This window comes from Protopterus annectens, chromosome 13.part0 (assembly GCF_019279795.1).
Source record: "Protopterus annectens isolate FY-2018-M chromosome 13.part0, PAN1.0, whole genome shotgun sequence".
In the NCBI taxonomy this organism is placed as follows: Eukaryota; Metazoa; Chordata; order Ceratodontiformes; family Protopteridae; genus Protopterus; species Protopterus annectens.
This window is the reverse complement of record NC_056747.1, coordinates 321,340,872-321,366,956: the sequence shown is the minus strand read 5'-3', so window position 1 is coordinate 321,366,956 and position 26,085 is coordinate 321,340,872. Positions and strand designations below refer to the sequence as shown.

The 26,085-nt window shown below is 38.7% G+C and overlaps 1 protein-coding gene across 4 annotated transcripts in view; it reads right to left on the bottom strand.

Moving 5' to 3' along the window:
* The window catches only part of BORCS8 (BLOC-1 related complex subunit 8), a 1,082,199-nt gene extending 1,061,130 nt beyond the window's left edge, over positions 1–21,069 (bottom strand). For all 4 annotated transcript variants that reach the window (XM_044053916.1, XM_044053917.1, XM_044053918.1 and 1 more), the window contains exon 1: positions 20,940–21,069. In XM_044053916.1, coding sequence (XP_043909851.1) covers positions 20,940–20,977 — 38 coding nt within the window. In that variant the 5' untranslated portion in view covers positions 20,978–21,069. The remainder of the gene's footprint in view (positions 1–20,939) is intronic.
* Between the last annotated feature and the right edge of the window lie 5,016 nt (positions 21,070–26,085).

Here is a 26,085-nt window from a genome sequence, read left to right as displayed (position 1 = left end):
GAACTGGTGCTGCACAAAAGAACACAGGGACTTCCTCAACCGGAAGAATAAATGCTGGTACAAATGGAAACAAGATACTGTCTGACCTATCCAAACAAGCCATACACAGGCATAAAACAGTATTACTTTACCTGAAAAGCACCAGTCTCTAGTAGGTATGCCCAAATAGGTCTGGAAAGAAGTCAACCTTTTTGCAGAGTCCATGCAATCTACCAATAACATGCCTTTAAGGCAATTTCTAACAGAACAAGTGACCTCATTGCTTCAGAATTTCTAACAGAAGTTTTTTTCCCCCAACTCTCAAATTAACTCACCATCATCCTCCCCCTTACACCCCACTGTTTTACTTAAAAAAACAACATCTGAATTTAGTTCCTCTTCTTGATTTAAATAAATAATTGCATTTATGCTCTCACCAGCTCTGATAATCTGATACTCTGGTTTGACTACAATTGCAAAATATTCATCACAGAAACTCTCAAAATCACTTTTACAACCTCTGTATCAGTACACTCATGCCAAATATCTGAAGACAGGTTCAGTCAAACCTAACTCAATCCAAGATGTTCTACTTCTTCCACTTGTGTTACCTACCCTAGGCAAGGCACTAGGGAAAAAAAAGCAATTTATAGCTAACTCTCTTAACAGTACAATCTTCGCTCAATAAAAAAAACATGGTTTCTAGACAGGTTGAAGAACTATGCCTTCCCGCTGAACACTGGTTACACATTTAACATGAACAAAGATAATCACATAGGGGCAGCGTTTATAGACCTATCTAAAGCTTCTGACCTTGCCAACCACTCACTCCAAATAAAACTGTGCTTTACTTGGGAAACTGAAAACACTAACAAATTGTTTAAAGACTTCCTGTTCAACAAAAAAAACTTGATTCATCCTTCTCCTCACTAAAAGGTATTCTTCACGGCTCTTTCTTGCCCCACTACTGTTCTCCATCTTCATTAGCAAACTTCCCACTAACCTACCACATCTAGCATTCATACTATGCGCCGATAATATGAAGTCATACAGATTAAATAATTCACTATAAAACAATACATCAAAAACTTCAAAATAGCCACCAGTGAGGAAGCACTTGGATTACTAAAACTATATCTGAATGGCTCCAAAACAAAAGTAATGCTTCATGGAACCACACAAAACAAATATCAAGTTCTCAACTGTATAATGAAAAAACACAAACAAGAAGCAAAAATCACTTTCCTGATTAAGAAGAATTTCTAAATTATCTATTCTCTGCAACAAGAATGGCAACAGGCAAAGAAATTCTACTTGCTCAACTCGAATAAGGCCTAGCCCTAACTGCAGCTGCTTCATATTAAAGCTTTACAAATTCACACAAAATGTCACTTTATTACCCACTTCTACAAAGCAAACATCACTAATGGAAAATCAAAAAAGCAAAGCAGCTACTACTTAATCAAGCATCTAACCTCTTACCAGGTTCAACTATTTAAACTCTGCTAATAAGATTACCTTTTCACACACCATTCAAATTTACTAGGTTGAACTCTTTCTACAATTTCAGAAGCCAAGCATACTCTGATCCTTTACTACAAGCACAAAAAACTAACTTGCACTGCAACGAACACAGCTTTTCTTCTCTTGGGCAATCACCCTACATTTAAAAAGACCTAATCTCTTGCTCTAACTTCTGAGCTCATCTAAAAGCACTTTTCTGCAGAGAAGCCCGTTGCAAATTATAGAAACTTTTACATCTCTCACATTACTCTCTGTAGTACTCAAGAGACAGAAACACAGTTTTGCAAATTTAGCATTGTAAATAACCATCATAACTGCTCTGTCCATCCATCTCACTCCACTTTTCCTGGTCTTCTCAAAATTAAACAGTGTAATTATTTAACAAAACAAGTACCACAAACTTTGAATATTTTTGAGAGGAGAAAAATTACTCTGAAGTTAGCTGCAAATATTGTTTGTTGTAACTTTCTGAATACTTTGTGCAAACATATGAAATGTAATACCTTTTGTACAATATGATGAAATTACAGATCAACAATGACTTCCCAGGTGATCTCTCTAAAAATTTACAATGTAAATAAAACAATTAATACAGTAAAATAACATTACTAAAAGAGATCTTCTATCATGAAGAATTATAAAATAAAATAAAAAAACTAAAGCCAGACAGAAAAATTCCAAACATGCAGGAAGGTTAATGAGCCTGTATTTTGAAAGGCCATCTGCTTTTGCACAATCAAAAGACACAGTGCTTTACTACTCTACTAGCGATCATTTCAGAGGACTGTCAACATACTGCGGACTGTTTTTTGATTGTTTTACTCCATGCATACAGGTGGCTGCATTCTCTTAATTTCCCCAAATGTTTAGAGGTTCTAAATACTACAACAGGAATGGATATTCACAATGAAGTCAGGATACAAGTTCAAAAAATAAGTACTGCTTCAAACCCTTGCTGTCTGCTAGGATTGTTTTTCTCAGCTCAAACATGTGACGTTTCCAGAGAACTCTCTCCTTCTGTACTTCACATGCAGTTATATGTACTTTTAGCACATGTAGTATGCTTGAGAATTCTTTACTAGCCCTGTTGTTCCAACTACATGGGTTGCATAACTCGGTATTTTAGAAATTTATAATGTCCTGCATACTGAAACAAACACTCACTACATAAAATTAGTTCACCAAGTAAATGACACTTTTGCCCTTACTTCTTGTACTAAAATACCTAGTTTTCTTATTTCAATTTGGCTGACTGTTAGTAATGGAGGCTCACACAGGATCAGAACTTATTTGTTTTCAGTAATTATCTGTGATTCGCGTTTCCATTGATTTGACATTCTCTTTAAATTTTCAGGGACTGATACCAAGATAATGGGCTGTGCCCTTAGTGTCAAAAGATAAAAGCCGTGTCATGAATTATACAAGAACAGAATTATCACTTTTATTCAAGACAGACAGTTTTCTTAGATGATTTAGTGCTGTCATGCCATTAGGCCTAAGGGTTGTTACACTAGTTACTCGCTGAAGAAAGCCAATAGCAATAACTTAAATTGAATAAAATGTTCATTTCTAAACTTCTAATAATAATTCTGGCCTAAATACAAATAACTGTTTCTGCATTGGTTCAAGACAGATCACTCCAATATAGTCAGCCTTACATAGCACACTGCATGAGCTGTTGCTGCAGCTTTTAAAAGTAACAGAAAATCACTTTTTCATGGAAATTATTTTTAGTGCTGATTCTGAACTGCAGGTGGTTGCACAAATTCATTAACAGCAAACTTCCTACTTAGTTTTTTTTAGTTCTTACGTACTAAAACGCAAATATTCAGAACAAAGGATACATACCTCACAATGAAAAGTCAGTCATACACCCACAAAAGAAATCCCTGTACAATGCAACACCACATTAGCAAGGTCAAATGCCTACAGGACCCTCCCCAGTTGGTGTCTATGAATTAAAGGGCATAAAGCCGCCCTACTCTGAATGTTCTAAAAGTTTCCCATAAAGACGTTTCTGCAAAATTCTAACACTGCCAGCCTATTCTTAAGATTTACATGCAATTCAGAGTGAAATTTAATTTACCAATTTGCCCCCAACCAGCAGTACAGGGACTTCCTAACTGGAAGAATATACTTTTTCACCTCTGATATAGTGACATCGCAACACAACTGAATGATGGACTTATGTTGCATTTCACTCCTTAAGGACAACTTGGATAATCACACCTAAAACAATATTCAGTCTGGCATATAACTCATTTTAATCACCTTGAAAGCTTAATGGTGACCCCAAGTACAGCCAGGGAGCAGCTGATATTTTCTGATGAAATCTTACTGTCAAGAAGTTTAGATAATCAGTTACAAAGCTACTTACAAAGTGAGCTTTTACACTCAGAAATAACGGAAAAGCTGCACTGATTTTTCTGTGTGTCAAATGAAATATTTTAGTATTTTTTTCGGTATGAACATTCCAAATGCTTGAAAATATACTTTTCAGTAACACGTGCAGTATAGTTTTAGTGCTTATAATACCACAAAATATTTACCTTTATTGTAGTACATTATCTGACCAGTGAGATAAAGGAAAAATCCACACGTTGGTGTGTGTCTGTGTGTATTACATTAATAATTTTCTTTGCTGACCAAGTTAGTGGGCTGGTCTGCAGACCCTTTTCAGACATGACACAACTACCAAGGCAAACAATACATAATGGAGATACCATTAACAATATATGCTAGTGATCTGGTTATGTTCAGATACAAGACAAAAGTAATTATCACACATACAGTAGAAGTGACTACAGTACCACTTTACACAGAGGAATGCAATACTACTGATATTGTAGAATACAGTTCTATTGTGTAACCTTATATGTGTGTTAGCTTACATACATATTTATTTATTTGACATTTGTTAACTGGGTTAGTCCAACTGAGTCACAGGCCCATCTTCAGTGGAGACCCGAGGAGAAAAGGTCCAGACAATTTACAGTCATGCAAAGATAATACATATACATAGTGGTCTAATGTACATAGTATAAAGATATAAAATACAATTCACAATGCAGTATTCTACAATACAAAGAAGATACCATTACAAAAACACACAGTGTATAATAGGAACACTCAGTATTCAAGAGGCATATAGGCCTAAGAATGTTTGTGTATTTTAATACAGGAGGGTAAAAAGAAGGATAAAATTACTTGACAGTGAGAAAAATGACAGAAAAAGAAGCGTTAAATCAAAAACAGTAAAGGTGAGTAAGTAAAAAGTTGTCATGTGGATGCTAGACAAAGGCAGGACCAAGTTTTTTATAAAGAGTGTTTTAGTTCCTGCTTAAACAGGTACTTTTGCGGAATACTTCTTGTATTAAGGGGGAGTGAGTTCCAGACGTGCTACTGAGTACTTACAAAGGGATTTTCCAATGCTCTTTTTAGGTTTGTAGACGTCAAGGAGGCATCTGTCAGATGTGCGAAGGTGTTGGAGAGGAGTGTAGTAAGATACTAGGTTTGAAAGAGAGGGGCAAGTAGGAGGATTATTCAGAATAGAGTGAGTGATACGCAGTTGAGGAAGTAGAAGCTGGTGAGAGAATTCAGGCCACTGAAGTGCCTTAAGGGCTAGGCAGTGGTGGGAATTGTAGGGAGATGGGTGGGAAATCTGACTATTTTATTGTACGTTTGTTCAAGTTTGGACAGTAGTATAGACTGAATATTAGTAAGAACAGGGGCAGCATAGAGTAGACAAGGTAAGAGGAATGACTGAGCTAGCAAAAGCTTGGAGGAAGGTGCAAGGAATTTTTGATTTCTATAAAGTAGACCAAATTTCTGGTGCTTTTTTTGTTTTTATACATTGTTGGATGTGTATGTGAAATTTTAGTTCATCGATAATGGTGCCAAGTAGTTTGGTATGAGGCTCGGGTTTAATGATGGTATTGTTGAGGGAGGTGATGGTAAAGGAGGATTTATGTTGTGCCAGTGTTCTAGGAAGGAAGAGAAGTTTTGTTTTTGTAGGATTTAGTACCAGTTGATTGTCTGAGATCCATGTTCGACAGATAAGATGGTATCCTGATCGAGTACTGAGAGATCAGAAATGTTATGGGCAGTGGTGATAAGTGTGGAAAAATCGGCATATTGTAGAAGTGTTGAGAAATTACAAGGAGAATGCAGTTTGTTAGTGAAAATGTTGAACAGGAGGGGGCCCAAGATGGATCCTTGAGGAACCCCTGTGTTGACTGAAAGGAAGGGGGAGTAGACAGTTTGCCAGTGAACAGACTGTTGCCTGTTGGAGAGGTAGCTGGCAAACCAGTTTACAGAGGAGATGGAGAAATGGACATCGGAGACTTCAGTTAGAAGTTGAGAGTGAGAGACAGTATCAAAAGCCTTAGAGAGATCAAGGAATGAGCAGAAGATTAGCATATTGTTGTCTCAGTTACTGTTTGGGTGAAGAAAAGTAGAGCAGTGGATGTGCTGTGATGGTGCCTAAAACCATGCTGTGCAAGAGTTAGCAGATTATTATCAAGCAGGTGTTTGCGTAACTGGGTTTGGATACACTTTTCCAGAATTTTGGAGATAGGGGACAGGATAGCTATGGGTCTATAGTTAGAAGGGTCGGTAGAATTTCCACCTTTACGTAATGGAATTGTGAAGAAAGATTTCCCTATATCAGGGATGCAGTCTTTGCATAAATCAGTAAAGTAAGTTATTCCTGAAGGGAGGAAAACAAAAAGAAAGAAATCGGAGCAAAGGGACAAACAATTCTGGTTAATCTGTGTGTTAAATATATTTGGCTGAAATAATTCCTTGTCAAGAAAACAGATCCATATTTACATTTCTTTAAGATGGTGCATTGATTTTCCTCCTGAAAGGTATATATTGTGATTTGTCTTATTTCCACGGGCAGGTGGGTGCAGCATGGTAAGATACCTTCACTGAAGCTTTTTTTCATGGGGCATTGCGCAAAAGGGGATCTTGCAAAGAGTTACGTGCCATCTTCATGACTTCTGAATGAATATGGTGACATTTTTACTTATAGTTTAATTCTGAACGATGGGCCAAATCTGTTACTCAATATCTTAAATATGAGGGATCAAAGAAGGAGACTGGATGGATTGCAAAGTGACAGGTAGCCAAATGGCTTTCTGCAAGGTGATGCAGCAGTGGTCAACCTGTGGACAAAGACTTAGGAATCTGCTGCTAGCATTTATAGCAGTCTGGATTTTTGCTGGTATTGCAGAAGAAAGACAGATAACTGGTAGCAATTCCACGTGTAGTTGCCTAGGTAATAAATGTACAACCATGGTAACTGTTTCATCTGTTATACATGTAAGATACCTGATGCCCTGCTTGCTTGTAGTGTAGAGATAACAGGGTATCGGTTACCTTCCTCATTGCCCTCTTCCAGTGCCTAAATATCTAGGGTTATAGGGCAGTATAACTAGTGCAATGGTCTGCCTGATTTAAAATACTCAAATACTACAGCCATTCCTGAGCATTTCATTTACTGTTGTTTAACAAATTAGTTTCTGACTCAAACATTTATTAATTTCTTACCAGATGCCTAAGCTTAACATTCACTCGTGCTCAGCACATGGTCAGACTGATTAACTCCCATTAACAACAGGCTTGATGAAATAAACATTTCTTTCTTCACTGTCCCCTGATCTAATCACTATTACACAATCTTGTCTCAAAAATGACCATTACACCTTAAACCATTTCTTCAAAAACTATAAGTGCCACATTGAATCCTGCCCTGGTCTTCATATTGGAAGTGATGTTACGCTGCTTCACATATCAACTCTCAATCTGTTTGTAGTAGCACAAACAAAATCCAACAATGATCATTAACCTAACTGGATTCTTACTAAACTTCTAACCAAACGTTACCACGTTGCAGTTGCCTATCACCCTGTTAAGCAAAATTCACAACTCTGTTTAATAAAATCTTGACCAACATCCTTCCAAACAAACAATTATGCTTGAGGAACTCAAAAGTCCAATTTTTTAGACCCACAGCACAGTGACAACTCAGTGCAGTCACACTATAAAACACAGACAACCTCAGCCTCCCAACAGACACCATGCCCACTATCTGTAAATCTGCCTTTGTCACACCTTTACTAAAATATCACAGATCTTCCTTAGTATCCCAGTTCCATCCCATCCTAATACTTCCGACCCATGATAAAATCCTTGACAAAATCATTTACAACCAACTTCTTACTTCCCTTGAAAATACAACATCCTTCCTTCTTTTCTAAAAAGCATGGCTTTTGAGCAGGTAGAAGTATCATGACTGTTCTCTGGGCACTCACTGATGACATCCTCACTATCATGGATAAAGGTAACCTTACAGAGACAATACTGATTGACTTTATCTGGACCTTTGACCTGGTTGACAACTGCTTCCTATTATCCCACTTACAAGATATTGGTGCAGGCTCTGCATCTACCTAATGGTTCAAAGATTAACTGAACTTTCGCAGTTAAAATTGGATCTGCCTTCTCTCTTTCAGAGTTTCTGCAGGGATCAATTTCTGCGCCAATACTACTTTGCATTTTTATAAATAAGCTGCATCCTGACCCACCTCATCCATAATACTGTATTTATGCTGATGGCATGTTTATCTACAGATGCAACCCTTCTCACATCATCCAAAATCAACTTTAAGCTGACCTATAACTAAACAACAGGCTTTGATCTAAAAAAAAAAAAAAAAAAAAAAAAACCCTCTAAAAAAGAAGTCCATGCTGTTTGGCACAAAAAATGTGCAATAGGGCGACTAGCCCTCTCCATGTCAAAGACCTAGACAACAATCTAAAGCAGTCATGGTATTTGGCCAGTCCCTCACCTTCCAAGGCCACTTTCAGAAAGTCAGATCCAAAGTCAACTACCTCCTATTCTGGGTCCAAAAGATATTTAATTTCTTCTCACAACCTGCTAGAGCAGCCCTAGGCAAAGGTGTCCTCCTTGCAAAACTACAATATGGCCTACCCTTATCTGCCACTACCTTACAAAGGGGGAAAAAAATCTTACAATCCCTTTCTAATAAAATCTGCCATTTCGTCACACACAACTTACATTGGTGTGAACATCTCTGCAACACACTGGAAAAGGCAAACTAGCTACCCATTCAAGATAGAGCCAAACTCTCTCTTTTGGCTCCCTTCTTTTCAAAGTCCAATCCCAGGACACATTAACTATGAGACTAATACAAACCTACTCAAACTTCAGCACTAAATGTCATCCCACAGAGTTTCTATTTTTGCCCCTAAACTGTGGGGCTCACTGCCATATAATCTTACTTAAACCACAGACTACAAACAGTTCAGACTTCAGTTCAAATACCCAACTCAACAATATAAGTACACGTCAAAGGTCAGTGGTAAGTAAATAACTCCCAAACAACACCCCCCTCATAACCCTTAGCTACCTCTACTAACGTACCCCACTGCACACAGATTAGTGTGTACGTGTCAGCTCTTAATGCAGTTTTTTTCTTTGTAGTGTTCATAAAAATGTGTTGGTGTTCTTAATGTCTGATGAAAATGTCTCTGAAGGAACACTAGAATTGGTGAAAACACCTTGTTAAAATGAAAGTTTTCCCATTAACCATGTACTTTGTCTTGGCTATGAAATACTCTGTACATCACTTAAAGAACACTTTAAAAGTTGATCAGGGTAGAGCACTGATGACCAAGAAGATATGTAGTCCATTGGTTTTGAAAGCATGCTAAACTGAGAGTTGAATGTATGCATACAGTATAACATAGCCTTATATGAATTCACATTTCGACATATGTACAGCATATGGACTTATTAATTTTACACTTGGTTGCCTTGGTTCTGTCAGTTTTCCACTTCGGTAATCATCAGCAACACAAATTTCATCGGTAAATTTTGGATTGGTGCCTAAGAATAATAACTTGACTATAAATGGGGGAGGAAGTTCTATTGCAGTAATGGAGGGAAAACCTGATAAACTTTGCCATCAGGGACTGGGTTTTACCTAATTTTGGCTAGTTGTAACAATTCATTCATTTTGAAAATGTCTGTCAGTTTCTTCTCTACCACTTTCTGGTACTGCTTTGTCTGGGCAGTGACTGGGCTTGTGCAGATGTTGTGTACATACTTATGTGCAACAAATTTGGCTTTCATCCCTTTGTTTACTTCTGTAGCAGGTTTTCGGAATCTGAACTGACCTGATAAAATCATGAGGTTTAAACATTTATCGCTGGGAATACTCCAGATTTGCGGATTAGTGGGAAGTTGCTGCATCAGACCAAGACAACATGATTTAACTCATTACATCCAATTAATAATTCCAAAACTATACAATGTACAAGGTTTTAAATATTTCATGTTAAAACTTGCACAATAACGAACTCAACTTCAGAAAATACATAAGGGCAGACTGTACTGGGGGAGGGTGGACTAAACTGCATCACACATCTGTTTCAGGGGGTTTACCGTTCACACGCTCCAGTGACCTCAACCTCATAAGTTTATAGGTTGGTACTAGGCTATTGGCCCCTAGGGCCTACATAAGCCTAGTCAAACTGTACCCTGGCTTTTGCCACCCAAGAAAATTATTTTCCTTATCACAATCAACAGAACGTGCTGGAGGGACAGGTTCATAACCCAGGGACTGCCCTTGTTATGGAACAGATTTCCCATAAACGTCAAACTGAGCACCTCACTGGCCCTCTTCCAGAGAAACCTTGACGAGTGGATGGGAAATAGAAAATTCTCCCCGGGATCACTCCAGTGGCTCTACTCGACAGAGGCACTGGGAACTAAGGTTGGGTGGCATGATGACAGGGTAATCCTATCTGCTAGGTTTGTAAAGGCTCCAGGGCCATTAGCCTAATATACACCTATGAAACTATGAGTTGGCATTTATGTTTCATTGGATTTTTCATCAGGGTCATTAAGCACAGTAGAATGTAAGGAGGGCTTTAGTACAGATCTTCAGTTGCATGCTTCATTTGAGGGGTGGGCATAGAACCTTTTGTATTGTTGAAAGAAAGTAAATTGAATGCTGTTATGGAGCTGAATTGCTTGTATAGTTTGGGTGTGCAGCTTCAGATAGCAGCAGCTGGTGCAGGGGGTTAATGCTGTAAGCTGTAGCTCATGTGGTACAAGGTTTGATTCTCTGACCTCCAATTGCTTACTTTTGACTTTGACCAAATCAGCAACTGAATTTCGGCTAGGCTCCTTAATGGACCACTTGGCTGCAAGCCTAGTAACTACCTATGGACACAGGCATCCAAAAGATGGAGTCGCACAGCTAGGCTTGTAAAGATCCTGGTGGTCATTAGCCTAGTATAACTCTATGAACCCGTAAGAATACAGGCCATATCACCTAACTCCCATGACTGCACCATTGCATTTATCCCATCAAACTTTGGTTGCTTAATCAAACCTCTCCAGCATATAAACTCATACACACTACTTCCATATATGCCCTATCCATTCTGTGCTACACATCTAATATCCACTTCTCCTGTTATTAATTTTATTGGAGTTCTTAGTATTCGCGACCCCTAACCAGGAAAAGCCGAAAGACACAAACAAAAAGTATTCTACAATTTATACTCTTCCCACTGCTAAACACTCTCTCCAGACTACTATATCTCTTCTTTTGGCTAGACCACATTTACCTCACCTATAACACATGTATTATGCCTTTTATACTTCTGATACTGGTTTTGTATTAGATAGTGTTGCCAACTGTCAAGAGACGAAAATGCTCTAGATTTTGTGACCCCCCCAACCAGTTGCAACAGTCTATTGAACTTTTAATTTAAACCATACATATTGCTTATTAGAAAAAATATAATATAAATCTTTACAATCTATATGAAATAATACAGTCTATTACTGCTCCAGAATCACATATATATGTATGCGTGTGTGTGTGTGTGTATATATATATATATATATATATCTACATATACATATATACACACACACATATAGATATATATATATATATATATATATATATATATATATATATATATATATATATATACACATACATACATACATACTTTCCAACATGCACTTAGATTCCCTTTGCAAAACACCAGCCCATGTCTAATGATTGTTAATATTATGCTTCATCCAGTGGTGGTTTTGGATTCTACCAATGAATCTAACCATGTATATTCAACTAAGGAAGGTCCTAATGGCCAGAGTATATCGGATCTACAGGAAGTTACACTCACAAAGATTATTATTAAGTAATGAGGGAAAAAACAATTCCTCAGTCAGTACTCAGACTATCCTAAAATGAACTCACTTCAAGAAAGTGCAAACCACTATGACTGCACATTCACTGTCAGTGACTGAAATACTACCAGAATAATTATTAACTGACAACAAAAGCAATGTGTCCAGTCTCATACACTACTGCCAGTAAACAACTTGTACTTAAAACTGCCACTTTCAAGTGGACAATTCCATAGTTTATCAAGTTGTTTTTCTTACCAAAACTACAGCAACAGCCTCTGCCTACCTCCCCCATAAAATGTGCATCACATAACGCGATGTGTAGCAGGTGCAGATACAATTAACTCATTAAGATGCCAAAATACATCTCAACACCAGTATCCACAAAAATCAGACTACGCCATCTCAACTCTCAATCGTCTCTAGACTAGAATGACCCAAAACAAGGACGCCAACATTCATACTCTTAACTTTGAATAAATTAAAACTATGTGAACTTTTATTCAAAGAATGCATCTTTGATACTTTCATTTACTAAATAAAATCCATTACCGTACCTTCCTAAGTAGACAGTCTTAGTCGCACTACAGTAAAACTTTGAGACAAAGTTAGTAATACTTGATGTATAGCACTAACTGTTGGAGAAACGTTCTGGCTACAAAAGCATCATGAATAAAATTATTACTCCCCCAATAGAAACAAACTCTGTAGCAATGTATAACCAACACGGCAACAACCATCTCCTTAACACCCACATTTACTAACCGAACACTTACCTGTAGCACAGTTACAAGCTTTAGGATCCATCACCACTCTTTTCAACAACAAAACAACTTCAAACACTCCCGACACACACTAATAGCATACAATTCCCTCCATATCCTAATGATTAGGAGCGTATGTGTACACACTGAGAGTGGTTGTTACTGATTACCATAAACCCCACAGCATGCTACCGTTTCAAGGCTCAACACTGCCATGTAATTTGGTTTGCACTCTTGAAATTGGAACTAGGAAGTGGTTGTAGGGTGGCAGCCATGGGAATGACAACAAGAGGCAGTCCATTGGGTGGGTGGGGCAGAGCTGGTACCAGGTTACGCTTTGGGACTGTATAACTATGTAAGCGATAAAGCGAGGCATAGACAAGAAGACAACAAAAACCTTCACGTTTTTAGCATCACGCCATCGCCAGGATCAATGGAAATGCACTAGATTTTGTGCTAGGAAACTAATGTTCAAGCTATGAAGTGCATGAAAAGCGCTAAATTGGCAACACTGGTATTAGAACATTACCCCACCAGATGCACAGTAGCAAGGACCGCCCAAATCTGGCCCAGCACTCTGTGTATAACGTTTACTTTTAGAAGTGCTTTGAATAAACATCGGAAGACCATTGTCAGAAAAATCAGAATGCTAAACATTGTAATTATTTCAATACAAAGCCTTTTCTCCCTTGTATATTAAATCTTAGACTAAATAATTTGCTCTTTTAATTGTCATTAAGTTAGTAAAAAGTCAAATCAGTTACATGCTGAGTTTTCATCCCTTTTATTGGGAGTGAGTTGCTTTTTTATAATAACAGTGAATTTATGTACGTTTATTTCGTATGAGTTTTTAAATGAAAAAAAAAATACTGTTAAATCTGTTTTTTCCTGCTTTGTGAAATTTCACAAGGTAACATGATAATTTCTTAAGATCAGGTGTTTGTCTTTTTAGTTGGTTTATAAAGTTAATTAGGATGGACTTCACAGTACCTCGGTGTTGACATTTGAAATGCTTTTGTTACTTTTCTGAATGTTACAGATAAGAGCTGCTAATTTTGCAGGATCCGTGTTGCGCCCACAAAGTATCCTATAGCTTTATGCCCAAGCTTGCACAGAGAGATTTCCTTTGAAATACTTAAAACTTCCGGGATGGGGTACATTGCCGACTGTGGTAACCAGTGTATACTGCATATCAGATATTGTTATTACATAACAAAGGTTTTGTGGATAACTTTACAAAAGGAACACGTTTTTGACCAATTTCTTGTTTTAATTTAAAGTTTAATAGTCTGTGCGTGTTGGGGGTACCTTCTGAATTAACCCTGCAAGTAGAAGCCCGTGTATCATTTTGCTGTACTTTTTAATTTCCTTATTAAAAACAAAATCGACTTGTTAATGTTCTGCTTGAAAATGCAGTTGTAAATGATATTCTGCTTAACACGCTGGTTGTTTAGTTTGTATGGAGAGCAGCTATATTAAGTGGCTGGTACAGGGGGCTTGCAAAAGCAATTACTGCAGAAAATTATAATTAAAGATACCATAAAAAAAGCATGAAGCCTCTGTTAAAAACATTCAGAGAATGAATATTCACCATGGCACTGAATAATCTGCATTGCTTGTCACTCAGACATGTTTTCCAAGCAATGTCACACGGGCCTGCCCTCTCAATCATTTTGGCAACGCCTATTCTTGCACGAAAATCAATGTGGGGTAATGTTCTAATATAAAGCCACTACTACTTTTTAAATCTTTTTGAAACATGACAGTATCGAGTGGCTGAAGTAATTGATCGACTGGGCATTTTGAGGCAACATAGAATTTGCCTCATGTACACAGACAACCCTCTCCTCCTACCACCCAACACTACAACCTGTGAGAGATGTACTTATCTAGCCAAACTGGAGGAAAAGCTGTCTCCAACCAAGACTGAACTTGACAGTCATGAGGAGAAGGTAAACATTTGCACCTCACCACACTCATCACATAATCTCACTAAATCTACACCACCAAAATCCACACATAGTAACACAAAAACATTCGCGCAGACTCTCAATAATAATCTCTCTAAGCAACAGAGACCTCCAAAGCAGAAACGCAAGCAACCTCCATCCCCAACACAACTCAAATGACACATAGCCCACAGACTCAGTGTGCCACTCAACCACAGCCAATAAGGCAAAACAACATACCCAACACACTAGTCATAGGTGACTCTATAGTCAGGCACAATGATGTCCCACTCACCAGGCTAAACAAGGAGAAGGTTACTGTCAGCTGCCTGTCAGGTGCCAGGATCCGCCACAACGCACGCACTCAGGTCACTCCACAAGTACAAATATGACTCTGTCATTGTCCATGTTGGTGTGAATGACCTTAGACGTACCTCCCTGGACTATATGAAAAGAGACATGGAAGTGCTCTCCGATCTTGTAGCCCAGGCAGGTATGACCCTAGCCCTGAGTAGCATTCTGCCATCGCCCCGAATGATACCGCAGTACAAGGACAAAATGACTGACTTCAACAAATGGCTAAGCTTCTGGTGTCATTCTAAGGGGATCCAGTATCTATTAGCTTGGGATGACATGGTCGACAGACCACAATACTTTGACACAGATGATCTGCACCTGTCATCCCTGGGATTCCAGATACTGGCTAATGCTCTTGCTGCCCCTATAGTGCCTTTGTTAGGCAAGGTTCAAATAACAAATTCACCACCATAACAGGAACAGGCAAGCAAAAAATGAGGGTAATGCTACTCAATGCTAGAAGTCTAAATCTCAAAATGCACTCACTCGAGTAACTCCTTAAAATGGAGAACATCGATATCTGGGCAGTGACTGAGACCTGGTTCAAGCCAGAGAGCACCCCTGCACTACCAGGCTATAACTCATACCACACTGTTTGGCCATGTAACCTGGACAGAAACACCAAAGGCGGAGGTGTGTCCATATTCATTAAGGACATCCACACCTCCAGGCTAGTTGCTCAGCATAATGCATCCGAGGTTATCCAAGTGGAACTAACTCTAGGCAAAACTGCAATCTAAACTGTAGCTTGCTACAGATCCCCCACCATGCCCCAGGATTCCCACTCCTCTTTTCTTGATGTACTGGAAAATATTAGGGTTCAACCAAACACCCTAATAATGGGTGACTTCAACTATCCCACCATTCACTGGGAAAACTACTCGTGTACCAACTCCTTAGCTCAACGCTTTCTGGAATTCATAAACTCCAATGCCCTGAATTAACTTATCCACATCCCCACCAGGGGCAACAATATCCTAGACCTAGTCATTACCAACATGAGTGACCAGTGTTCCACACCTTAAGTCAACTCCTCGTTGGTCCGATCCGACCATCAGTTAATCACCCTTGATATCCACATCCCGCCCCCACCCCCCATTAAGGAAACCACGGTAAAAAATTTCTCCAAAGCCAACTTCATGCTTCTTAAGACAGAAGTGGTGAACTTCATGACACCCATGCAGATGGGCAATACAGTTACAACTGCTGAATCCTACACGAATGCACTCTATAAGCACTTACACGAGTGCATGGTTCGTACTATCCCAAACAGAACCAAGACGCTATCCTCCAAAAAAAGGAAGCCAATCTGGTGGTCCCCTGCCATACATAAACTGTACAACAGAAGGAAGAAATTGTTGCAAAAGAGAGTAAAATCCCATGAGTGGAAGAGCTCCCTGGTCAGCCTCAGTAAGAAACTGAGATCCCTTATAAGATCCTCCAAAGCTAGCTACGAAAACAAAATCGCCACTAATTCTAAGGACAACCACAAAGCATTCTATAGCTATGTTAAGAATCTCGATGGCAACACCCAGATCTGCTCCGAGTTACAGCACAAAGGCACAAAAATTACAGAACCAACTGATATTGCCAACATCCTGAGAGACAGGTTCAGTGCTAACTTTACCCCCCCCTCACCCCCTAAAGGGTCCATATCTATAAAGGAAGAATGCAGAGTCACTGTAATCACAACTATGCAGGTAAAAGCTGCACTCTCTAAAGCCAAAAACACAGCATCCATGGGACCGGACAACATCCCAGGCTGCGTTTTACACAAACTTCAGAACGAACTGGCTCCCCACTTAAGCACCATGTTCAATAATAGCCTTGCATCAGGCTTTGTGCCCAATGAATGGAACACAACAACAGTTATCACACTCCACAAAGGGGGATCCAGCACTGATCCCAGGAACTATTGACCTATTAGCCTGACGAGCCTGCTCTGCAAGGCCATGGAACGTATCATCATGGAACTCATAAACAAAGACATTGGTAACCTCCAAACTCTGGATCCCACCCAGTTCAGGTTTGTGAAAGGCAGATCATGCCTCCTGAACCTGATCGACTTCTTTGAGGCAGTCACCAAAGCCGTAGATGAGGGGAAGGTGGTTCACACAGCCTATCTTGACCTCACCAAGGCTTTCGACACCATCCCCCATTCTGGAATTATAGCTAAACTCACTAAACTAGGTATAAATCCCTACATCACAAGATGGGTTGCCAACTGGCTCACTGACAGAACCCACACTGTAAAAGTTACAGACTCCAAATCTGACCTCAAAGCAATGACAAGTGGAGTAACACAGGGTTCCGTCCTGGGGCCTCTCCTGTTTGGTATCTAATTCTCTGAAGTACAGGCTAACACAGAAGGCCTCTGGCTAACGAAGTTCGCAGATGACTGCAAACTAGGAGCCATAGTCAAGTCCCCAAATGATGTGGACATCCTACAGAAGGGCTTCACTGAGACAGATGCCTGGTGTCAGAGCCATGGCCTCAAGCTCAATGCCAAAAAGTGCAGTGTCATCCCCTTTGGTAAAAACTCTGTACCCATGAACTACCACATAGGCAGCAATCTACTTAACACCGAATGTGTGATGAGACCTTGGGACCCAGGTGGACAGTAGTCTCTCCTTTGATAGTCACATCGCCACAGTAGTCAGGAAGTCCTTCTACGTGGCACACCTTATCATAAAAGGGTTCTCATCCAGGAAAAAAAAAAAAAAGATCATTGTTCCTCTCTACTCGACACTCATTAGACCCATTATAGAGTACAACGCCCCTTTTGGAATGTACCTCACAAGACATCTGCAGCAGCTGGAAAGGCCACAGAAGTACCTTACAAAGAGGATAACTGGCCTCAAACAAATGCCCTACACTGACCGCCTCAAAAAAACTCCAGCTTTACTCCGTAGCATATCGCCTACTCTGAGGTGATCTCTGCCGAACATATAAAGCTATGTCAAACCCAGAGCTGTTGGACATGCTACACCTAAAGAAATCCCAATCCCTCTGAGCTACACGCTCTAGGGACCTAAACCTTGTCACCACAACAAACAGGAGATGCTGGAGGGATAGATTCCTGTCCCAGAGACTTCCCATACTCTGGAATAGGCTACCCATCTATGCCAAGCAAAGTTTTTCATTTGCACTCTTCAAAAAAAATCTTGAGTGGATGGGAAATGGGAAATAGGAAATACACCCCAGGGATCACTTCTGTGTCTCTGCTCGACAGTGGCACAGGAAAATAACTTTCTTGGGTGGCATAAGCTGGGAACCTTGTGGGCTAGGCTTACGTAGGTTCGTGGGCCAATAGCCTTGTACCTACCTATGAATCTGCTGGCTTGTTTACTTACTTTTCTTGCTTTCTTGTTTTCCTGAATACCTTGTCACCTTTCCTATAACCTGTTTTGCAGTACTATAGCATGTGATGCACAGAATCTTGTTTTTTTTTTTTTTTTTTTTTTTTTTTATCAGTGGGTGGTTCCTTATTAGTTGGTGCCAAGGCAAACAGTATTTTTGATGGATGTACACATAGAAGTAGTAATGGTAGAAAGTTTCTTAGCACATGTATGTAATTTTCAGTATTTAAAGTGAGTGAGTTAATGTGCTGTATTAAAGGTCGGAAATATAGCTTCTTAAGAGCATAAAACTTATCTCTTTTTTCTGGTTTTTAGTACTCAGATTGTTTCATTTACAGATGGGATTGGTAGCTGCTCTGGCCCCTCGATTATACTAAAGAACCATCATCTGTGTTGTGGCAATTTTCTGGCCTTCCTATTTTTCTCAGATTGATTTTGGTGGTGTTTAGTGTCATTTCTGGAGAATTAAGCTTGGCAGAGAGTACTGTCTGGTATCAGGTTATAGTCCAGTTTGCTTGTAGCCAAACAGCTGGATTGCAGTAAGTTTTGAGGTAGTAATTTTATGTGGTCAAGTGGTATTTTGTTCCCCTTCTCCCCTTTTTAATGACTTGGACTTAACTGATTCTGAAACTTGCGCGGTGATTATGCCACATTACATTTCTTTTAAAGGCTTTCCGGAGTCAGAGCCATGGTTAACACATTCATTGTATGCATGATGTCACTGGCTAATATGAATGGCATGCCAATCATGCCTCATTTCATATGCAAGCTCGTTCGTCAATCATTCGCGCCACGCCCACTCCGGCGGAAAACTGAGGGTGAGCCAGTAAACTACAATAACACCACATCTTTAAACGTATTTTACTGCTGTTTATTATTCATGTAACCAGGGCTGAGCCTGGATGATCAAAATCAGTACTCTGCTCTAGACCCCAGTAAACAAAATTAAATAATGGGCGAAACTGAAGTGTATTAACCCACCCCAGAGTTCGTGCAGGAATGGGCGTGCCTGCCATGATTGACATGCCGGAGGGTGGGGATTAACAATGGCAATGTGCAAATACAACGGTAAACCGACTTATTGTCGTTGTGAGTAATCTGGTGAAGTAGATGCGGAATTTTGATCTTGTGGTCCAGATTGGAATGCCAGTAGTGGGAATTAGAATACTTCTGTAGGAAGCGGGGGACAGGGTGCTACTTGAAAGACTTTCTTGCATATCTCTCAACTGTCCAGGTTTTCTAAGAATGTCCAGATTTCTGCCTAATTTTTGCTCTGTTCCTAATAAAATTTGTGATTTTATGGCGACTCGCAGAAAAATGAAGTCACTAATGACGCATATTTGAATTTTGGACTTCATAACCTTTAGATGTTAACACAAAGCCTGTTACTCTAGCAACTTATCAAGCTTATAGGAGCAATATGTAAAAACTGTCCCTGTTTTTGGGCATTTGTCCCTTCCATTTAACTTAAGCTTTGTCCAGATTTGTCACTTCCATTAACTTAAGCTTTGTCCGGATTTCTTGCAGTGACAGGTTGAGAGCTATGCTTATTTGTGAGGATCTTAAGTAGCTCTCTAACACACTGAATAAATATTGGCATGTTAAGTACTACTATATAGTAAAGGTTATGAATTTAAGTTGTCATTGAAGTGGTGTATTAGCTCTGTTGCACTTCAATCAGCTAAAGTAGCTTCATTCCTTTACTTGGCTGTTTTTTAAACCTTGCCACCCCTTTCCTATGTTACATTAACATTGTGCCAGTGACACTTCTCTCTCTAATGGACATGGGTAACCTGTAAGTGGTTAATCTACCAGCCCCATGCTTACACTTATCAAGGCTATCAGAACTTATCAGAGATTTGGGATGCAATGGCTAGGCTTAAAAAGGCCCTTGTGGTTGTTAGGTTCAAGCTCAAACAGTGGATCAGGATGTTGTGGGTGTCTGTTTGTTAGCCTAAATTCACGAAATAAAGAAATAGGCACATGCTAAATGTATATTTTCTTGTTAACTGGACAAACAGTACTTGCCTTTGGACTTGTGATGAAATAAAAAAAATGTTTTGATTTCACAGCAATCGCATATTTTTGTGCAATTAACTTGTGTTTCACATATTGCAAATATTACCTAGTGTTATGGTGGCATATTTCAATCAAACGGTGGGAGGTGCAGTCAAAATGCTCGCAGGCGGGGCTTGCTACTGCGCATCCGGTCGGTTAATACACTTCCATTTCGCCAAATAATGTAGTCCTCGAGTGTAATGATCAGACATTTACCAGAAATTAAAAAAAAAAAAAACGCGTTGGTCAGGACAACAATAAGCGGCAAATTCTGGACAGCTGAAATGTATGCACTTCCGTGAGAATTAATAACCGCAGTGATGTATACAAAAGTTGCAACTGCTTACCCGAAGATAAGTCAACAAGGTTTCAGAAGCTCAAACGTAATTGTGTTTTCAGTGACAACCAAATGCATTACGATTATGGAAAACCCGGAAAAAATAAAAGTCCATGTAACGTTTAAAACAACTACAGCTTTGGAAATAAGGCTTACTACACAGTGTCAACTGATTTAAAAAATGAAGACGTGGTTTCGTATTCCTTCCTAGACTCCTCAGTTAATATTAGCAGCAACATCGCACAACTACACTCCCAACGCTAATATATAAGCGAGCCAGAAATAGTTGACATTTCTACTTAGATGATCACAAACTAGCATCTTCTACACATTCACAGACTAAATCAGTCGTCAACATTTGCTAGGCTTTACCTGCTCTCAGTACCACTACATATCAGCGAAGTCACCATATTAAAGTTTGTTAAAGTAAAGAAAACAAGCGACTACAGACCAATTTAGTGAAAGTTTGAGAACAATATTCCTACTACAAACGAGCATGTGTCTGCTGACGTATTTCAGCGGCGCCCAAATTAAAGTCAGTAGAGGTCTGTTCTGAGAATGAAAAGGTATGTACTCCCATTGGCTGATCGGTGCACTTGAAAATGCAAACTATTTTCTTTTAATAACATTAACGTTTATAAGGCAGACGGGTCTACTTCTCTTTTAAACCACAACATAACTCTCATCTTAGTTATTCAAGAATCATTGACAAAGACAAAACTAATGAGGGCAAATGCCCAAATTCAGGGACATTTTGAAATATTTCTCCATTTCACTGAAAAAAAACATGTTTTACATCTCATGCATTTTCTGTATAAGAAAAAGAATGACACTGTTTAGCATTACTGATTTGACTATAGTCCACATAATGTAACACAAGATTATGACGTACAAGGCAAACTCGGAGACACTTAACAGCTGTGTTCGGTGGGGTTAAAGGATGACAGCCCTTCTCATAAAATGTAGTAACCTCTTTATTAATAACATACGGTTAAATTTGTAGGCATAGAAATCAGGAACAAAGACCCTAAAATCAGACGCAACCTTCTAAACCCATGAATACCTAATTAGCATATAATCTGCATATTCAACAAATCATCCCTCCTTCCATGTAGGATTTGACAAAATAGTTAAGTCTTTGCCTCATAGAAACAAGGTGCAGAGTTTGATTCTGACCCTGGGTTACTGAGTTGGCTTAACATGGACCTATCAGAGCAGTTAGCCAAGTATTCACCTATGTACCACTTCCAGCAGGTTTGTGCACAAAAATAACATACCTTCTCATCTCACATATTTAAGAGCCGAAAGAAAGTTTCTTGAAATTATGCGAAAGTGGAGATGTCTAAACCTGTGATAAACCTCAGAGCAAATTGTAAAGCTACCCAATAGTCTTTAATACCTCTCAACTGTCCAGATTTCCATAGAACTTCCAGATTTTTGCCTTATATTTTTGGTCTGTACCTCATAACACTTCTAATTTTATGGCAAATTGCTGAGTATTGAAGTCACTAAATAATGACAAACATTTGAGTTTCAGACTTCATAACCTTAAGAAAATGCATGCTAACAAAAACTGTTACTCTAGCAAATTTCTAAGTTTATAAGAGCGATATTTAAAATCTGTCCCTATTTTTGGCCTTTCTCCCCTATTATTTTGGACTTTGTCCAGATTTATTGCACTAACAGGTTCAGGTATATCCTTGACTGGATCCTGACCGAACTACTCCCCTACTTGTATCTCACCATGTATATCCTCATCCCTAGATAAATCTGATCAGAAATCAGTCATCTTGCCTGTCAGGCCTAGTGACCAAATGAGACTGTCTTTAAGGACTTTTCAAGGGAAAACTTGCTTCAGCTGGTGGAAGACGTACATAAAATTCCCAACAATCACCTGCAAATGAACCCAACAAGGAGTACTGCAACATTCATCTTAAATTTTTTTACCAGCATCAAAACAGCAGCATACAAAGGTGTCGAGCTGTCCTTCCTGAATATAATAGTAAATTCAGGAATGGGCCTATCTTGTTGATATCCTGCATTAATAAACAAAAGAAAGAGAATAATGAAAAATTGTGAGAAATCTCTATCCCCCAACCTCAAGACCACACTGAAGCAAGTCATCAAGGAACTACAAGCACTATTAGAAAATATAAAGCAGAAAATTGCCTTAAGGCCGGTACGGGTACCAAAGGAAATTATGAATCTTTCTTCAGTTATGTCAGGAAAATAAGGAGTAATGATCGGCACTGCACTGAGCTGATTCATAATAATAGATCACATTCCAATCACAAGGATTTAGCCAATATATCAGCAGACATGCATAGGCCTGCTTTATCCAAACTAACCACATTGTGTGCCCACTATCCTTGAAAATGTAGTTCACCAAAATCACCTTGGAATAAGTCTTAGAATCACTGTCAAGGGATAAAGAAAATAATATTTCTATGGGACAAGATACTATACCAGACTGCATTCTCATTAGTGCTAGGTATGCATTATCTGAGTCTCTGCTTAAGCTGCTCAGCCTCAGACTATCCACAGCATTTGTACGTGAGGCCTGGAGAACAGCCAGTGTCACTTCTTAACACAAGGGTGGCCCATCTATACATCCACCTTCCAGGTAATTATATGCCCATCAGCCTCACTAGCCTTATATGCAAAGCCATGGAACGTATAATAGCAGCACTCATTTATGCAGACGTAGGCAATCTAACTGATACAGAATTGACTCAGACTGGTTTTGTGAAGGGCAAGTCATTTTTCCTGAATCTAGTAAACTTTGAAAACGATACAGAGACTGTGGAGAGAAGTCTGCCTGTGCAAATTGCTTATCTTAATCTTGCCAAGGCATTTGACATTATCCCCCATGTTGGCATTGAAAAATTAGATAAAAATAATCTACATCCCTGTGTTGCTCAATGGATTGCAACTTGACTATCCAATAGACCCACAAGTAGTAAAATTTGCTGGTACCCTCTCTGAACATAAAACTGTAGCTAGTAACTAGTAGGAAACCACAGAGATCACTGCTGTGCCTGCTCCTGTTTGATATTTATTTTTCAGGCATTCAAACCAATATTCCTGGAGTGTGATTGACCAAGTATAGTGGTGACTGGAATTTAGGCAGTATTATCTGCTCAACCATTAATAGTAAACTGCTCCAACAAGGGCTGTAATATGCACATATCTCACATGCTGAAAAAATCTCAAGATAAATGCAAAATGTGCAGCATATTAGCATTCGGCAAACAAATCTGCTCCCAAGATGTTGTAAGTCACTCCTCATCGTACAGATGCTCTCATAAGAGACCTTGGTACTTCTGTAGACAACTCTCTCTCTCATTTGATTATCATGGTTCCACCACAGTCTGGAAATCTTTCCCTCTGGCCCAGTTAATTTCCAAGGGAATATCTTAAGATTCACTGATATCTTACCACTGTACTCTTCCCTTATCAGACCCATCACTGAATAAAGTGCCCATAAATTGTGTTACTTCTGTAAGGAAAGTACATTTAATGAAATATGGATGGATTTATTAAAAACTCAGCAAAGGCTGCAACTAATTAAAATAGTGACCACAGCATGCTGTTGTTAATGTCAGTACATGTACAGTGCTTTCAGGAAGTTTGGTACTTCTGTAACAGAAGTTCATGCAGTGAGTTATGCAGGAGTTAAAATTAAGCCAATGAAAATTGCAACTCATTACAATAATGACACAACATTGTGTTATAACTCATAGTAAACGTAGTGTTTTTCAATAAGTGTGATATTTCTGTAAGGGATATACATTTAGTGTGATATGCATTCCGCAATGCATGAGTTACCCAGGATTTACAATTAAGCCAATGAATACTGTAGTTAATTACATTACTGACAATGTGGCATTTTAACTCTAACTACATGTAATATGTTCAGTAAATGTGGTATGTCTGCAAGAGATGTGCATTTAGTTATGCATGGGTTACTATAAAGACAACAAAGCTTGCAGATTATTTCAAAATTAAGCACAACATATTCTGCCTCTCAGCACATGCACTATATTCTCACTCAGTGTGATATTTCTATATGGGATGATTTAGTGAGTTACAGATAAATTGCAAATTAGATACGTGAGCTATAACTAAGCCAGTGAAGATTTCAACTCATTATAATAATGAATTTAAAAAGCCATTATGTTCAGCACACATACTATGTTCTCACTAAGTGCTCTTTTGTATGGAATATACATCGAGAGTCATATATGAGCAACACATATGTTGCATGCAGTTACAATCAAGCCAGTGAAAACATCAGCTAACTGAAGAATAGAGAAGAAACGGTGTTTCAATTCTCACTGCACATAGTATGTACTCAAGTAAGCATGATATTTCTGTACAATAATGTACACAATCTTCAAAGCATTCACACAGAAGTTCTGAACCACTTACATAGTGGTAACCATCAGTTATACAAGAGATACCCTTGAGTTATGCAAGAGACAGTGAAAAGTGTAACTTATTACAATAAGCACAACATGTTGTACCTCTCGGTCTCACATATTGTGGCATTTGTCTAAAATATGTATATACAGTGAGTTATGCATGTGTTAAACATGTTACACATCAGTTACAATTGGACAATGAACACAAGGTCATTCCAGTAATGAATACAACATAGTGTTGTATCCAAGTACACTTTCTGTGCTCTAACTGCACAAATGTTATCCAGGTGTTATACATGAAATTCACAAGTGTAACACTGGAGTTACTCAAGAGATCCACAGGAGTTACATTGGCGTTACATGTACATTATTGACATCTACTGGTCATTACAGTAATGATCATGCCAAGGTGTTGTAACTCTCAGTACATATGCAATATCCGGACAAAATGTGGTATTTCTGTAAGAGAATTACAATTAATGAATTATGGCTGAGTTACAGAAGAACTACAGCACCTCATTACAATAATGAGCACACCATTGAGTTCTTCCTCTTAGAAACCTCACAATGCCCCTACTTGGTTGGGTAATTCTGTTAGGGAAGTATATTTCATGAGTTATACATAAGTTGCACATGACTTAAAATTAGACCAGCAAAAACTGCCGTTATTACAATCGAGCACAGCATTGTGTTTTAACACTCACTAAGTCTCATGTCCTTACAACTGTATTAATTGTGTACATTTAGAGAAATAAACATTCAGTTAAACTTAAGCTAAAGAATTCTGCAGCTCATTACAAGAGTAAGCACAACATGGAATTGGTACCCTCAGTACATGCACAATTCTCTGTATACATGATTAATTTTCTAATAGATGTATATCAAATGAATTATGCATGAATTACAATTAAGCCAGAGATCTCTGTAGATCATTATAACAAACACAGATTGATTTTGCAATGCTCAGTGACTGGTTATGCTAAATCTTTATTGGATGTACATTTTATGAGCTATGCATGAGGTACACAAGGCTTACAATTAAGCTTACTGCAATATTTTTTTCTTAATCATATTTATTCTTTTGGTGACTGGAT